General features: G+C 42.0%; 1 protein-coding gene and 1 long non-coding RNA gene across 2 annotated transcripts in view; one reads left to right on the top strand and one right to left on the bottom strand.

Moving 5' to 3' along the window:
- Positions 1–775, bottom strand: part of LOC146545309 (uncharacterized) — a 1850-nt gene extending 1075 nt beyond the window's left edge. Inside the window, exon 1 of the long non-coding RNA XR_014883843.1 lies at positions 297–775. This is a non-coding gene — a long non-coding RNA (uncharacterized LOC146545309). The remainder of the gene's footprint in view (positions 1–296) is intronic.
- ADSL (adenylosuccinate lyase) overlaps positions 1–15250 on the top strand; it is a 15836-nt gene extending 586 nt beyond the window's left edge. The window contains exons 2-13 of the mRNA XM_010710687.2: positions 3064–3267; positions 4429–4473; positions 5248–5327; positions 7142–7313; positions 7472–7518; positions 7917–8007; positions 8738–8807; positions 9787–9934; positions 11743–11833; positions 12381–12470; positions 14638–14814; positions 15106–15250. Of these exons, the coding sequence (XP_010708989.1) occupies positions 3064–3267; positions 4429–4473; positions 5248–5327; positions 7142–7313; positions 7472–7518; positions 7917–8007; positions 8738–8807; positions 9787–9934; positions 11743–11833; positions 12381–12470; positions 14638–14814; positions 15106–15192 (1302 nt within the window). The 3' untranslated portion in view covers positions 15193–15250. The remainder of the gene's footprint in view (positions 1–3063; positions 3268–4428; positions 4474–5247; positions 5328–7141; positions 7314–7471; positions 7519–7916; positions 8008–8737; positions 8808–9786; positions 9935–11742; positions 11834–12380; positions 12471–14637; positions 14815–15105) is intronic.

Genomic DNA, 15250 nt, shown 5'->3' with positions numbered 1-15250 from the left:
GTGAAAAGGCGGGCGTGTGCCGCCGAAAATGAAAGAAAGGCGCAAAAGCTTGTGATGGAACAGCTCTCACGCTGCGCCTACGTGTATTTAAGTAGCGGTGTGCAGAGGCGAGGCGGGCTGTCACTGCTAGCCTGAGGGCAGGGAAGCGCCGTGCTGGAGGATGAGCAAGCTGTGCTCGGTGCCGCTGAGGTTTTCCTTCTGCACCAAAGGCGGCGTATTAGAAGCTGGAGCTGTTGTGATACAGCTGTGTTGTGCTCAGTGAAGCATTACATGCTGAAGGACTTCACGTGACGTACCTAACAGAAGGAAGCAAGCTGCTGGAAGAACCCGTGAGAACTTCTCGGTGTCTGCTCCCAGGCCTTGAGCTCGGGGTTCCCGTGTCTCCTGCCCCTTGCTTTGCCTCCCATTGCCACCGTGGCTTTGCTCCCAGAAAGCTGAGGCAGACAGTGCAGTTTCTAAAGCACAATCTTCAAAGTGGGAGGAGGGATGCCGCTATTTTTATCTGTCTCCTCATTCCGGAGGAGTTTGCCTTCTGAAGTCAGTTCTGGCCTGAAAGAGCCAGCTCCTCAGCACCTGTTAGCTCTGTCAGCGGGCAGGTTGTGATGGATGCAATCAGAAGTGATTTCCTGAGGTTGTTATTAAAGGTGCATAGTATTACTTTTTGCATACAGTAAAGTAATAGTAATAATGCAATGAATGAACGGTGGGCAACATTTACGCCAGTAATTATCTTCACTGTCTTTCAAGGCGTTTGTGCCCTGCCTCTCCAGTCACCCTAGCAGCCTTCCTGTAGTAAATCAGAATGTTAGGAAAGCCTAACAATAAGTTTTCCGCAGGGAAGTAGCAAAAGAGAGAACGTACGATTTAGTTATAAGCTTTAGGTGAAGAATAAGGTGAGGTATGTGGTTTCAATACACACCGTACTCGCTGGAGAAATTTTTCAGTGTGCCCCTTGGAATATGTGAAATAGCTGAAAGATTGTGTCACTAGATACTGGGTTAAACAGAAGATCTGTCCAGGTTGCGTTTTGTTTCTTATAGCAGGTGATGCCAGAAGCTAGAAAGAGCAGAATCAGTGAAGCGTGTGGAGACAGCTTCTTCAACTCATCTTCCTCATCTTCTCCTAGTTAATACTAGTTGAAGTCCAAGCTAAGAGCTAAAGCACGGGAGTTCATACCCATTTCCAAACTCTAACTTTTTTTTGTTTTGTTTTTAACGTAAATTCATTTGTATTACAATATTCTCACCAATAAATCATTCTTTAATTTGAGCCTTGAGCTCCTGACCTGACAATAAGTTGTTTGAAAGACAAGCAAAAAATTAATGGAGTTCTTCTTTCCAGTAGACATCCCACAGCTTTGACCCAACCAGTAGTGTTCTGTGCATGTGGAATCTCAGTGTTTTCTCTCCTAAGTATAAGCACCTACAGTTGTTCTCAATTTTTTTCTTTTCCCTATAAATTTGGAGTATTTATCTTACATGTTCTTTGCCAGATGTGCAGCCCAGTGTTCTTATTCTGTTTGTCAGAGATGTTCTGTATCGCACATCTGCTTTGCTCTGGTCTCTTGCTATAGGAGTGAGTGAACAATCAGAGCTGTTACAACATTACGTCACTGTGTTGGAACAGCCTCAGAGGAACTGCACCTTAAAAATACAACCCAGAAAGCCTATCACTGACTTATGGCACTTTGGAGAAACCTCGTGATCTCACTTGGTTACTTAATTTTCTCAGGTGGACATATTTGAAGGACATCTGATTGCTTTCTCTCTGAAGTACTGTCAATATTGACAGAAGGTCATAGGGAAGAGGCATCACGTCATGTTTGTGGGCACATGAGGACATGGCTTTGGCACCTACCTTACATGTATTGACATTGTGACAGGCTCTTTTCTTGGGGATTATTTCTTCCTCTGGGTTGCCAACAATTATGTACCATCTTCAGCTTTTCAGAACAGCTCCTGGATATGTGAACAATGCAAGAGCTGTTAGCACAAGACTGTTGCCTGATGTCTTGTCTATGGGCTTCCAGGCAGTTATGATCTGTATCTGAGCACCTCAGAGACAGCGGTCTGGAGCCAGCAGCTACCCCTTGCTCATCTGGACATTCATGGTTGTGTCATTACGCTTGCAGCAAGGTATTTTAAGTTGTTTAGGTGCTAATTATCTGATGAGGACCCTGAAGACTTATCTGCTTCACTTGCTACTTTCTCTATTCCAGATTCCACATGTGCAAACACTTTTTTAATCAATTTGATTCTGAATAGAATGAGCTTTTGAAATGCTTTGTATCATTAAAGCTTCCTGATTGGAGAATTGCAATTACTGCTGTAGAATAGTAGTGTTTTAACATAGAAAAGACAGCAGTGCTAAGTTCATTGTGAGACTTTTAAACTCACCGTATTAGAAAAAGACATTTTGCTTGTCTTAATTAGCTAGTGTAAAATTTTACCAGTATTGATAATATCTTACTCTGTTTTTAAAACAGCTTCCTGAAAAAGTTTAACAAATATTTTAAAAGATGAACTAGGAGTATTTGTCTCGTGCTTCCAGATCAGGGAATTAGTTCTCCCAGATTCCAGTTTCAGGCTGAGATGAATTTTAGGGCTTTTGGAAAGGTGCAGACAGCCTTTGCTTTCCATATGTTCTAAGCAGTTGTTCTAAGCACACCATATATGCTTGGAGTTTTTTTGGTCCTGAATTCCTCCTAACGAGCTGTCTTGTCACCTGGTAGCTGGACTGTTCTTTACCCAAATGGTAAATTTCACTGAAAGAAGTTAAAAGTGTACTATTTTTTTAATCTTTGCTCGGTATGCCTAATGTTTGCAGTTGACACAGGGATGTTCTGTGATTGAGGAAAATGTGAAGCCCGGGAAGAACATCTAAGCTTGAACAGTGCCTTACTGGAAGAGTTTGGAGGGCTCTAGAATGGAGCAGCATTTGCTCTTGCAACTTTTGACTGTGCCCAATTGCCATTTTTCCATGAGCTGTCACATGGGAGTAAATTATTTAAACAGCTTCTGTATCAAATTTGAGTTACCTCTTAAAGTTCTTTCTCCTTCGCAGTCACTTGGGCTTCCCATCACAGATGAGCAGATAAAGGAGATGGAAACAAATCTGGACAACATTGACTTCAAGATGGCAGCAGAAGAAGAGAAGAAGCTGCGCCATGATGTGATGGCACACGTTCACACCTTTGCCCACTGCTGTCCCAAAGCTGCAGCCATCATTCACCTTGGAGCAACTTCCTGTTACGTAGGGGATAACACGGTAATAGAAGGTTTTCATTTTCCTGCCTGCAGAGCTGGGCAAAACAAAGATATAGTTTCTCACTTAGTAGTTCTTTATAAGTAGCTCTTTATCATTTTGCTTATAAAATAATAGTCGATTTTTTTATTATTTTTTTTCAGACATCTTTATTAGTCTTCCTGTTGAACTTGATTACCTTTTTCCTAGGTACCCTAGAAAGACTGGCTCCTCTTGTGGCTTCTCCCTTTTGATATGAAGCAAGATCTGTCTGCAAATTTACTGTTCCCTGAGCTCTGTTTGCATGTTAAACATTCAAGGAGATAAGATATTCACAAGTGAAAATGTATGCAGACACAAATGAACTGTCAGTTACGCCAGTGGGAAAAGAGTTCACTGGCTTACAAAATAAGACAACTTTTGGTATACGCAGCCCATGAGCTTTCAGTTGTTGCTTGGGGCACCTGCACTGATTCGGGGTAGATAAAGCTTTTCAATAGAATGGATAAATGTGTTGAATAAAAAAGGAAGTGCCCCCATTCTGCAGAACTGTCTGACGTCAGGAAAAACCTGTCTGAACCTAAGGCCAAACTAAAACTTCTGCATATTGCTGCTCTCTGATATCTAAGACATTGCAACTCGGTATCCTCTTTTGTCCTTCAAGAAAACTGCTGCATGATTATTTGTACCTTACTCCTTTGAAAATCTCTTTGGCTTTTAGCTAATATTCCCTTCCCCAGGTCATTTGGCACCTGTCTGTATTTGAGTCTGAAAAGAGGAAAGGTGGGACTGATGCGTGATCAGACCTCACTCTTCTGCTACCCTTAGCCTACTAATGCCACCATTTTCTCCTTTGATTCAGTGATTTAATCTGTCATGCGCATCACACCTATCTCCAAATAATCATTTATTCTCAGTGGAAATAGGACTTCTGCTGCCCAGTATGACTTGCTATGGATAGTATAGTAAGAGCAATGATGGATCCAGCATTTTTGTCATAAACAAGTTCCTTGCAGTGTTGAGGCACAGGAATAAAAGCTGATGCCTTGTTCTAAGAAGAGACTTTTGGAGCAGGCAAAGCATTTGATTTTCTGTATTCTTGCTGAGGGAGTCCTTGTCTGGTCTCTCAGGCTGAATGGCTGTTTGTCAGACACGGCCCAAATTTCCTTTCTTTGCTTCTTTCAGGATCTGATTGTCCTCCGAGATGGGTTTAACTTGCTGCTACCCAAGGTGAGAAGGTGATTATGCAGTGTCTCAGAAGCAGGCAGTGCTGATGTTCTGTGGATAGCACGTGTTTAGCCTGGATTTTCTTAGGCTGAGCTCACTGAGGAGCTAGGAGGAGCTGGCTGCTTAGGTTATCCTCAAGCAAGTGAACGGTATCTTCCTTTTTCTCAAGTCTTCCCTTAAAGCTTCCCTGCTTATCACGGGAATTGTAAGCACCTTTTGTTAGGTACTAGCAGTTTACATGTGTCACAGGTATCAGTCTCAGAAAACAACTGTATTGCTTTCAAGATGAGCTTAGGCAACCACGTAACTATATCACTAGGAGTGCATCTGCATTAAGGAAGCTATATAATACAACTTTCTGAGTTCAATGTAGATGGAGTGTAGCTGGCCTGAATGTCTTGGCACCCAATTTTCCCTGGACTGTAGATGTGTCCATTACACCCCAAGCAGCTTTATTTCTGACCAGGACTGAAGGAAATACTCAAGGGTAAACCAGCTTGGGTTGAGTGTGAGAACTGGACTAGCTTCAGTTAAAGACCAGCTGCTTTCATCATCCCGTTCTTGAGTTCCTTAGCAAGTAAGAATTGTGTGTATGCCCTGACAATAAGAAGCGCACCATGCTGTACAGTTAGATAGAGATATTCACGGACTGTATGCTTGTTCCCGTCCCCTTTTTCTCTCAATGTTATGCTTGAGCATGCCAGCTTTTGTTCTTTTTTTTTTTTCTCCCACCCCTTTTTCATTCCACCTCTTTTCCATCCTCCCTGCATCCACCAGCTCGCAAGGGTGATCAGCCGGCTGGCCGACTTTGCTGAGGCACACGCTGACCTGCCTACCTTGGGCTTCACTCACTACCAGTAAGTAGCCATCAGCCTTTGCTTTTGTTTGTTCAGCTGTGCTTTGGAAAGACTGACCTGCTACTACTTTTTCTTTCTCCCTTCTCTTTTACCATCTCAGACCTGTGGCATTTGGCACTGCTGGACATTGGTGGTGGTTCAGAAAAGGAGTGTGTTGCTATCGCCGGCCTCACATCAGGAAATTGGACTTTTCTTTGAATACTCTCAGCAGTTGTTTTAACAGAGCTTCATAAGGAACTTGTTAACATAGATGTAAATTGTGGGTTGTTTCAGAAGGTGTGATTCATGAATTGCAGTGAGCCTGTCAGATATTCCTAATGCTTGTTTTCCCATCAGTTGTATTCCACTGCATCTTAGAAGGGTTTGTTATTGGAAGGAAACAACAGCTATTCAGTATGTTAAAGCTGCCTTCTCAAGTGATGATGACTAGAAGATCTCTGTTTTCATACATCCCTATATGACTTTAAAAAAAAAAAAAAAAAAAAAAAAAAAAAAAGGAGGAATTTCCCTTTCAACGAGACAACGGCATTTTCTGTCTCTGGAAAATTACATTTTCTGTGCAATGCTATTGGCATTACTGCTTGTAGGCAGGTTCCTGAGTCAAAATACAGCAAGATTTGGACTTGTCTGTTGTTGGGGAAAGTAATTAATCTGTTAATTCATGAAGATAGTTTGCTTTCAGAGGCTTGCTTTCAGAGACTTTAAACTATAAGCTTGGATTTTCTATCCTGGTGACATGGAACAGCAGACCCATGGAAATTAAGCACAGATCATGACAGAATCAATGTCTGTTGCTTTAAAATTACCCCCAAAGGAGAGTGGGAGCATCAGATCAGGTCTCTTGATTAGTAATCTTGCTGTATGTGCTGTGTTGTTCAATCAATCAGCTTCAGTCCTTGGTCCCTCCTTATCAAAAGCTTTTCAGAGGAATAATATCTGGTCTTTGTTTCACTCTGAATTTTAGAAAGAGTGCAAAGGAGTATTCAAGAAGTATATGCAAGGCAAGTCCTACTAGTGAAAACCGTATTAGAAGGCAACAATACCTTGACTTTTTCAGTCCTGTGTCAGCAGGGCCCCCTGACTTGTTTAGGAGCACATTTTCCCTGGCTTCTCTTGCTGCTTATGTACTTGCAGAGTTCTTTATTGTTGCCTTTCATACCCCACAATGGATTAAACTCCAGACAGGCTTTGGCTTTCCTACCACCATCCCTGTGCTGTTGCACAGTTTCTCTGTTTCCTCCTGAATCGCAGATCCCTGCTTCCACATCTTCTCTGCTGTCTGTGCCCGAGCTTAATCGGAGCACCTTGCTCATCTGTGAAGCCTTTGAAACGGTAGAGGCCCTCTGTGTCCTTGACATCAGAGCAACTAGGGCGTGTGGTAGTGGTACTGCACTCACTGTGCTTTTCTCCCAGCTCTCTGCCTTCTCCTGCCGGGCCGGGCCCCTAGAGGGTGCCATTTGCCAGCAGAACTGCTCCCACCGAGCTGGCTGCTGGATCCTGGTAGCTGTGGCTGGGGAGCAGAAATAAGGAGCCTGGGAGTAGACCCTTCACTTCATGTTGTTTGTCACCAACTGAGGCTTTTCCATTTGACAGAGTTCTGGAAAAAGGCCATCAATATTAGGTTTTTTTCTCCTGAAAAGAATAATCTTATTGTCTAGTATAATTGACTAGTGATACATATGTACCAATCTCTTTAACTCCTGCTCTGATGAGTCAGAGAGATCTTAACAGTAGACTCATCAGCTAAGGATGGTCTTTTTGGAGTTATTGTGTAAATCACCAAGGAGTTGTGTTCTGTTCTTGGTTGTTTTCAGACCTGCACAACTCACCACTGTGGGGAAACGCTGCTGCTTGTGGATCCAGGACTTGTGCATGGACCTGCAGAATCTGGAGCGAGCTCGGGACGACCTGCGTTTTCGGGGTGTGAAAGGCACCACTGGCACTCAGGCCAGCTTCTTGCAGCTCTTTGAGGGAGACCATAGTAAAGTAAGTCAGCCAGAGAGCAGACTTTCAACCTTGAAATATTCTCCTGTCTGGAGTGCTTTTCTCTTTAAGGGCATGTGGAGATTCTGGCATCAAATACTTTTTGGGTCACTGAATACTGAGGTTCTTTTTGTTTTGTTTTTGTTTTTTGTCCCTCTGAGGTTGAAGAGCTGGACAGATTAGTGACTGCAAAGGCAGGATTTAAGCGGTATGTAACAAAAATGCTTAGTAACCTAAATGTGGTGTTAACCAAATCTGACTCTTGCTTTCCGCGTTGGCTCAGATTCTACCTACTGCCAAACTGACATCTGTGCTGCTATTGATTTTACCTTCCCTTGTGGTCTTTCATTCCCACTTGAGGCTCTCTGGGGGGAATTCCATGTCCTAACCAGGCCACTTCTTTAAAGCACAGCTGTCCACTTTTCCTCTGCTTCACTCTCTTTCCTTGTGCATGCTACCCAAAGAGCTGACAGCCTGAATCCAAACGTGTCAACAGGGCAAAACGATGGCGTTGTCATCCACTTCAAGAGCCACTGTCACATCTTGCTCTCAGTCTTGTCATCCAGTTTAATGTCTGGAGCATTCAACTTCTGTGCTTGTTTTTAGGTCTTACATGGTCACGGGGCAGACCTACAGTCGCAAGGTGGATATTGAAGTCCTGTCTGTACTGGCCAGTCTGGGGGCATCTGTTCACAAGGTGAGCACCCTATGCGTATACAGCAGGAAGAAGGACAGGAGAAGGTGTTTGTGGTGCTGAATGCTTACCTTGAGAAATATTAATTGGTGTTTGTTGTTCAGCTCCTCTTTGACATCACGTAAATCACCATTGGGTCCATGCTTAGGCATCAGATATCAAAGATCTTAAGACCAGGTATTAGTCTAATCTGTGCTAAATTGATCCAAGTAGACTAAATGTCTTTCTGAGTGTATATGAGGTTTTTAAATTTCTCCATTTTCTCCCCATCAGTTGCATCTCTGATATTAGTGTTATTCTGGCTGTTCTTGTGGATTCTTTTCATTGATTTATCTCTGTTCCCTCCCTGGCCCTTCTCTTGGGCTAGAATGATCTGTGGCATTCTGGTTTAGTTCTACAAGCTGGCTGGTTCAGTGAGCAGTTGTTATCTATGTTTGCTAATCGCTGTACTTCTGTTATGCTTTTTCAGTGTTTCTTTCTGATCTTTACCATTCCATGCAAACACTGGACCTGCTTTGGGGTCCTGATGTATTCTAATACAGTGGAGGGACTTTTTTGCTGATGCTTTCTTGACTTTGGGATTTTTAGGTCAGGAAGCATGATTGTAGTGGCAGTTTTTCATTGTTTCCCTAGTTCTTATCTTGGACACAAGTGCAAACAATTCTGCACAAACAGTGACTGGAGACGTGTGTTGGTTTGGTTCTGTTTGTTAATTTCTTGGGCTTTTTTCTAGATTTGTACTGACATTCGTCTCTTGGCCAACCTGAAGGAGATAGAAGAGCCTTTTGAGAAAGACCAGATTGGTAAGAGATGGTTGACATTTCTTGGGACAGGGTATGGACCTTTTATTTATGCTGCTGCAGCCCTTTTAAGCAAACTTAGAAATGTCACTGAGAGAAGTTGTTTTAAATTAACTGGGGTGTAAAGTTTTTATTGTATTGAATTATTTAAAAAAAGAAAAAAAGAAAACCAAAGACTTCTGGATATTAAATAATTAATCTGATTTTAATGTTTGTGTTCTTCACTTCCTGCGTTTTGGGTAGAGAAGAAGAGTCATGTATTCCTTATTATCCATAGAAGACAACATGGGTCTGAGGAGAACTCAGTGTTCTCCATTCCTCATGAAGCTAACAGGAACTGTAGGTTTTCAGCTTGACTCAGCACGTTTTGTTGCCTGTTTATACACGGACAAATTTAGAACAGTAAAACCTTTTCCAGAAGAACATCAATTATGTGTTTCTAATGTTTGTTTTAAAAAAAAAAAAAAAAAGAGAGAGAAGGAAAAATAATTTTGGATCTTGGCTGGAAGAAAGCTCAGGCACCCTTCTTTCCATAGGATTGAGTCAGCAGTTTAAGCCATAGCCCTGTCTGTTATTAGTACTGTTCTACACCTTATGCTTGGTTTCACTAGAGCAAAAGGCATCAGTGTAACTATCTGGCTCTGAAAGACAATGCTCTCATGATCCTAGAGAGATGCTGCGAAGTACTGCGCTACCACTGACGTCCATCTGTTCCTTTCATGTGGTAGTGCTTCTGCTGTTTTGCACAATGACAACATGTCTTCTCACTTTTTTTCCTACCACATTTAGATGTTTCTAATCTGAAGAAGTGTGATGTTGTCACTTTTTTTTATTGCATTTTGTCCTTGGAAAACTATCCTATTTTGAGACTTTAGCATGTTAGGAACCATTTTTTGACTTTTCTTATCCAGGGCAGGACCTGCATCTTCCTGAGTGCAGCACCTCTATTGCCCCATTCCCATCACTCTTTCTCCTTCCACAGGTTCAAGTGCTATGCCTTACAAGAGGAATCCAATGCGCTCAGAGCGATGCTGCAGCCTGGCTCGGCACCTGATGACTCTGGTCCTGGATCCCCTCCAAACAGCTTCTGTGCAGTGGTTTGAGCGAACGTTGGATGACAGTGCTAACAGGTTTGTGTACTTTGTGCAATGCAGCAATTTGAGAATATCTTGTGCAAGAAGCTCCTTTGATATATTTGGAGTGGACACTAAAACCACGGGTTACCGCTTGATGAAAAACAGAGTTGATAAAATCTAGCGACTACAAACTGGTTTTCTCTCAAAGATGAGATGAAAATTGTTAGTTTTCTGTAACAGTCAAGATCTTTTTGCACAGCAATACAACAGAGAGAAGTGGGCTGCAGAAAACACAGGTGATTAATTGATCTGGTAGTCTTCTGGTTTAAGGATGTACTGTTACAGCATATGACATCTCACATTTTGCAAATTAGTTTTCATTCCTGTTTTGAACACAGCTTTTGACCCTACTCTTCTTCACTCATAATGTTGAATGATGCAACAGTAATCCCTTCACCCTCCAACTAATCCAAAGAATCTTATTTTCATCTCTCTGTGAAGTGTTCTTTAAAAGAAGTAATTTAGATCCTGAAGAGCGAGCACAAACCATTATTAAGCAATCTTATAGAAACCTGTGCACATCTTCTAGAGAAGTTTGCTGAGCAATGTTTTTGTTCTGTGATTCTTCATTATGACTATTTTGAGATGATCCAAAGTTATCTACAATTAATTAAATAGTAGCAATTGCATTCAGTTCATTCATCTAGCAGTTAGTATTAAATTTGCATAAAGTTCGTATTTACCTTTAATATTTCAAAGTAGTCTTTGTTTGAATGTATTTTTCTAAGAGGACTGCACAGCTGCTAATATTACCTGCCTTGCTAAGGAGAGAGCTGCATAGACAACGTAAAATACAACGTTTAAGAAGTTGGATGCTGGTTGATATGGTGGTTTCGTTTCCCAGTGGCTGCCAAGTGTAGAAATAATACTGGAATGTTTCCCATTTATTTTCACTTCATTTAATATACAGGGTCATTTGTTCATTCCATACTTGATATAGAAAACTCTGTGCCTTGGACTTTTGTTGTCAGAGCTAAAGTGTTTCGAAGGGAGGCAGGACAGAGAAAAGGTAAATGAATGATCTGTGAAACAGCAGACAGAGCAACCTTTTCAAAACAGTATGATAGAACTGAGAACCTTAAACGTAGCACAGGACTGAAGTGCAAGAGTCTTTTTTAAAGATCACAGTTGAGAATGGATCAGGTACAGCTGGATGATGATGCTGTACTGGCTGTGCTGTGACCCAGAGCCCTTTGCCTGATACAGCTCAGTGCCCAATATTGCTTTCCTTTCCTCCCTCTCCTTTTTTACTCCTTTTTTGTCAGGAGCCTCCTGGGTGATCAAGAGCTGATCTCTTAGAGGAAGCCCCCACCACACACATGGACCACTTTGAAAGTTCCCTGCTGAGCGAAGCCAGGCACAGAATGAGCATGCAGCAAGTCTTCCTGCTGGAGGGCAGGATCAGTAGACGAGGCAGTGCAGAGCACCTGGGGAAAGAGAGGCAGTCTCACGTGGTTGCTGGCTCTGTAAATTGCTGCCCTCTTTTCTGGCTGTGTTACCATTGAATTATCTCAGAGCTTTCTGTGTGCACCTCTGTGCTTTCTCATCTTCTCTTTCCCTTTCTCTAGCGACCCAGCAGCTCTCTTCTCACAACAGTAGCTCTCAAGATGGGTAGCTCTTATTTAGCTTTCCTGTTTGTGACCTTTAAGCAGCAAGAAGCACCCATAAAGAGAACAATTCAAGCATTAGGGCCTCTGTAATGCTATCTGGAGACATTTGCAGAAACTGGAGAGCTGAACTTGTGGTGGATTTGAATGTGACCTTTATTGCTAACTGGGGCCTTTGGGCACCTGTGTTCACAGGCGTGTGTGCCTGGCTGAGGCTTTTCTCACAGCTGATATCATCCTGAGTACGCTGCAGAACATCTCCGAGGGACTCGTAGTATATCCAAAGGTAAATAATACCATAAGGATGCGGAGTTGCATCCTTGATGATACTGCAACTGTACCAAAAAAGGAGGGAGGGGTGCGGGGATGGGGGGAGGGGGCAGAGGGAAATAGTAAATCTTCCCAAAGATTATATTTCTATCTGTTTGTTCAAACAGTTTCTGAATTTCGCTTTGTGTTCTCGCTGCTTGCAGCATGGACACGCAATGGTATTTGTCAAAGCCAAACTTCTTAAAAGGGGCACTTCTATCTGAACTGCACCATGAACCTGTAGAATTTACCATCAAAACTGACCGTCAAGGCAGGTCTCACACAGCCCTGTAAATTACCCACAGGTTTTAAAAAACAGCAGCATGACAACAACCTCATTGTACGTCCTTTCCACTGTAACATTCTAAAGTATAGTTTCAAGCTAGTAGCTTTGTGCCTAGATTTCCAGAGCTAAAATCAAAAAGAGAAATGACCTTTCCTGGGAATTTAAAGGGAGAGAAAAAGCTTACCAGGAGTCCCAGCTGCCTACAGAATTCCTGTAACTCCGCTGTCTTTGTTTGAAGGTGATTGACAGGAGGATCCGGCAGGAGCTGCCGTTCATGGCCACAGAGAATATCATCATGGCAATGGTGAAAGCAGGGGGCAATCGTCAGGTACAGATGAATTCCAAAATACCTTTATTCACTGCCTGATATCTCACTCTTAACAAACAGAAGCTGCTCTTTTTTTGTCTTCCTGAACATCTCCCCTTTCTTTGTTCTCCCCTTACTCCTGCAGAGTTATTAATATTACACCTGTGCTGCAAAGCCAGACTCTGCTCTCTGTGGAGAGAGCAGTTGTAGAGATCCTTATTTACTGTTAGGAACGCTGTGTGTTTGAGCTAATCTGGCTGCCTGTGCTGGAGGGCAGAGAGACCTATTTATTTTTATTACATGAGATACTAGCAGGCACTTTCCTTCTGTAAATGTTTGAGGGAACTTGGAACACAGGCCAGGCTTCTTCAAATGGAGCATGTTGGCAGTGGGGTACCTTTGTAAATTAAAGGAATGAATCAGTGCAAGTAAGCCCAAACCATTTGTTCTTGTATCACACTTGCTTAGTTCAGTATATTGCCTTTTATTGCTTTTATCGTTTATGGTCCTTCATTCCGTTTTCTGTGTCCAAGCAAATTGAAATCAGAAATAAAAATGTTTTTCTTAGCAAGTAGGTTCAGACACAGTTACATTATAATTCCTTATCATTTAATCTCAAAGTTCGGTTTGAAACTGGTAATAAAATTTACATCCTACAAAACTAGCTTATTTTCTCTCACCTTTAGACTGTAACATTTCCTTCAGTAATTGTTTCCCATAAAAGATGAAGTGAAACTTGCAATATAGTAACAACAGAAAGGTTTCCTAGAAGCTTTGAGAAGAATCTGTGGTTGTGGCTCTCTGGAGCACTTCTGGCAGCTCACCCTGTTAGGAAACATCCTTTTTCCTGTCTTTGTGTCTGTGATGTTTGTCACTGTGTCCATCAGTAAGCTTCCTAATTAAACATATTAAGGTTCATATTCTGTGTAAAAGTTTTCTTATCTTTTCAGCTGGTTCTCTTTCTAAAGCATCCTGTATTTACCTAAACAGTCTATTTAATTAGATTGAAAAGCTAATTTCATTTGTGTTTGTTATTGGCTTACCTTCTTTCTGGTGCTCTTTAATTACAAATCTTTAGAGTACACTTAGAAAAGCTGTTCTTTTTCACAATATGTTCTGTTTTCATGCACTGAAAACTGTAACAACAAAATTTTCTGAAGACAAATCTGAGGCTTTCCTACTTCATAACGTAAAAACTCATTTACCTTCCTCACCACTGAAGAGCTCCCTCCCCCTAAACATCCTGAACAGCTCTGTTTGCCTGAAACATGTCAGTGCTGGAGCACGATGGCCTTTGAATAGAGGAAGCAAGGAATAGGAGATAATTTTCCTTCTAACCAAGATTGCTCAAGGATAATGCATTTGAGAAGATTCCTGCTTGACTATAAATCAATCACATAAATATTTTAATGCCAGAATGACAGCATCTGATCTTATGGGTGGTCCTCAATGGAATTTGGGTTTCCTTGTTTTTACAGATGGATTTCACAGGAAGTCAAAGGTGGAGGAAGTCTTTTAGAACAATTAGGATTTTTGTCAGTCTTAACTCCATATGAAGATTCTCTAGCAAAGAATGTCTTAAGGCCCTTGGATTTGTGTGCTTTTTTCCCTTCGATCTGTTTGTCCTTTCGTAAGCCATGGTTTACATAGTTCTCTGCTGATTAAGTTGGACAGCTTCTCTTCTTTTCTCTTTTTTTTTTCCTAAGTTTGTAGATTGTTATTCTCTCAAGATGTTCCTTGCCAGGGATGACTATTTGTGAATAAGGAATTCCTCCATTATAGTTCATAGAATATTTTGGGAACAGCTATTAGAGTCTGTCTTCAGAAAACCTGTGCAAGTAGGGAATGGAACAACTGGAAAAACAAATTCCATAGTGAATCCTGAGAGTATGTGGAGAGTCTGGGAAAGTGTGATGGGTTCTACTGCTGTAAGCTTGTGGGGTGATTGAACAGGGAACGTGCATATCATTCAGACTTCTTTAGCCTCAAAGTGCAGAGATGTAGGAGGATCAGGAAAATCTTGTTATATGGTGATATGAGATGCTACAGTCTAAGCTGTCTCATTTGTGTGCTGTCCAATGCAGTATGCTTTGATGTTTCCCCTCCTGCACAAGCAGGATAAATGTGAGAGTGAGTAACAAGGGACTGATTGTTTTCCTTTTCCCTCCTCTTCCCCGTGCTCCTGTAGGATTGCCATGAGAAGATCCGTGTTCTCTCCCAGCAAGCAGCTGCAGTTGTGAAACAGGAAGGGGGTGATAATGACTTCATTGCCCGTGTCCGTGCTGATCCTTACTTCAGCCCCATCCATAAACACCTTGACAGCCTTTTGGATCCTTCCTCCTTCACTGGACGTGCTCCTCAGCAGGTAAAGAGGCTACAGGTTTTTGGTGGTGTTATGCAATTATGTTTTTTTAATACTGCATTCTATGTACTCATATTTCATACCTCTGTTCCTACTGCTGTGGCAGACACACACATACCTTGTTTCATTTGACTGCCTTGTCTTTCTGCCCTATGGGCTTCACACATGATCCTGGATGTACCTGACACTCAGTGCCTCTGTGAAACAGACCCCAGTGAGGCAAGCAGGTCTGAATAGAGAAGAGAAGGGAACATCTTTCTTCCACTAACTTTCTTTTTCCCTTTTCTTAAACAGGTGGCAAAGTTCCTGAAGGAGGAGGTTCGACCAGCACTGATTCCATACCAAAGCAAGATGGGTGGGAAAATTGAGCTGACACTTTAGGCAATATTCAGCAAAGGCCTCTGGGTACAGGAAAATAATAAAAGCCTTATTGAACCAA

Source organism: Meleagris gallopavo, chromosome 1, assembly GCF_905368555.1.
Source record: "Meleagris gallopavo chromosome 1, MGAL_WU_HG_1.1, whole genome shotgun sequence".
NCBI lineage: Eukaryota > Metazoa > Chordata > Aves > Galliformes > Phasianidae > Meleagris > Meleagris gallopavo.
The sequence above is the reverse complement of the archived record's forward strand: the minus strand, read 5'-3'. Positions and strand labels throughout refer to the sequence as shown.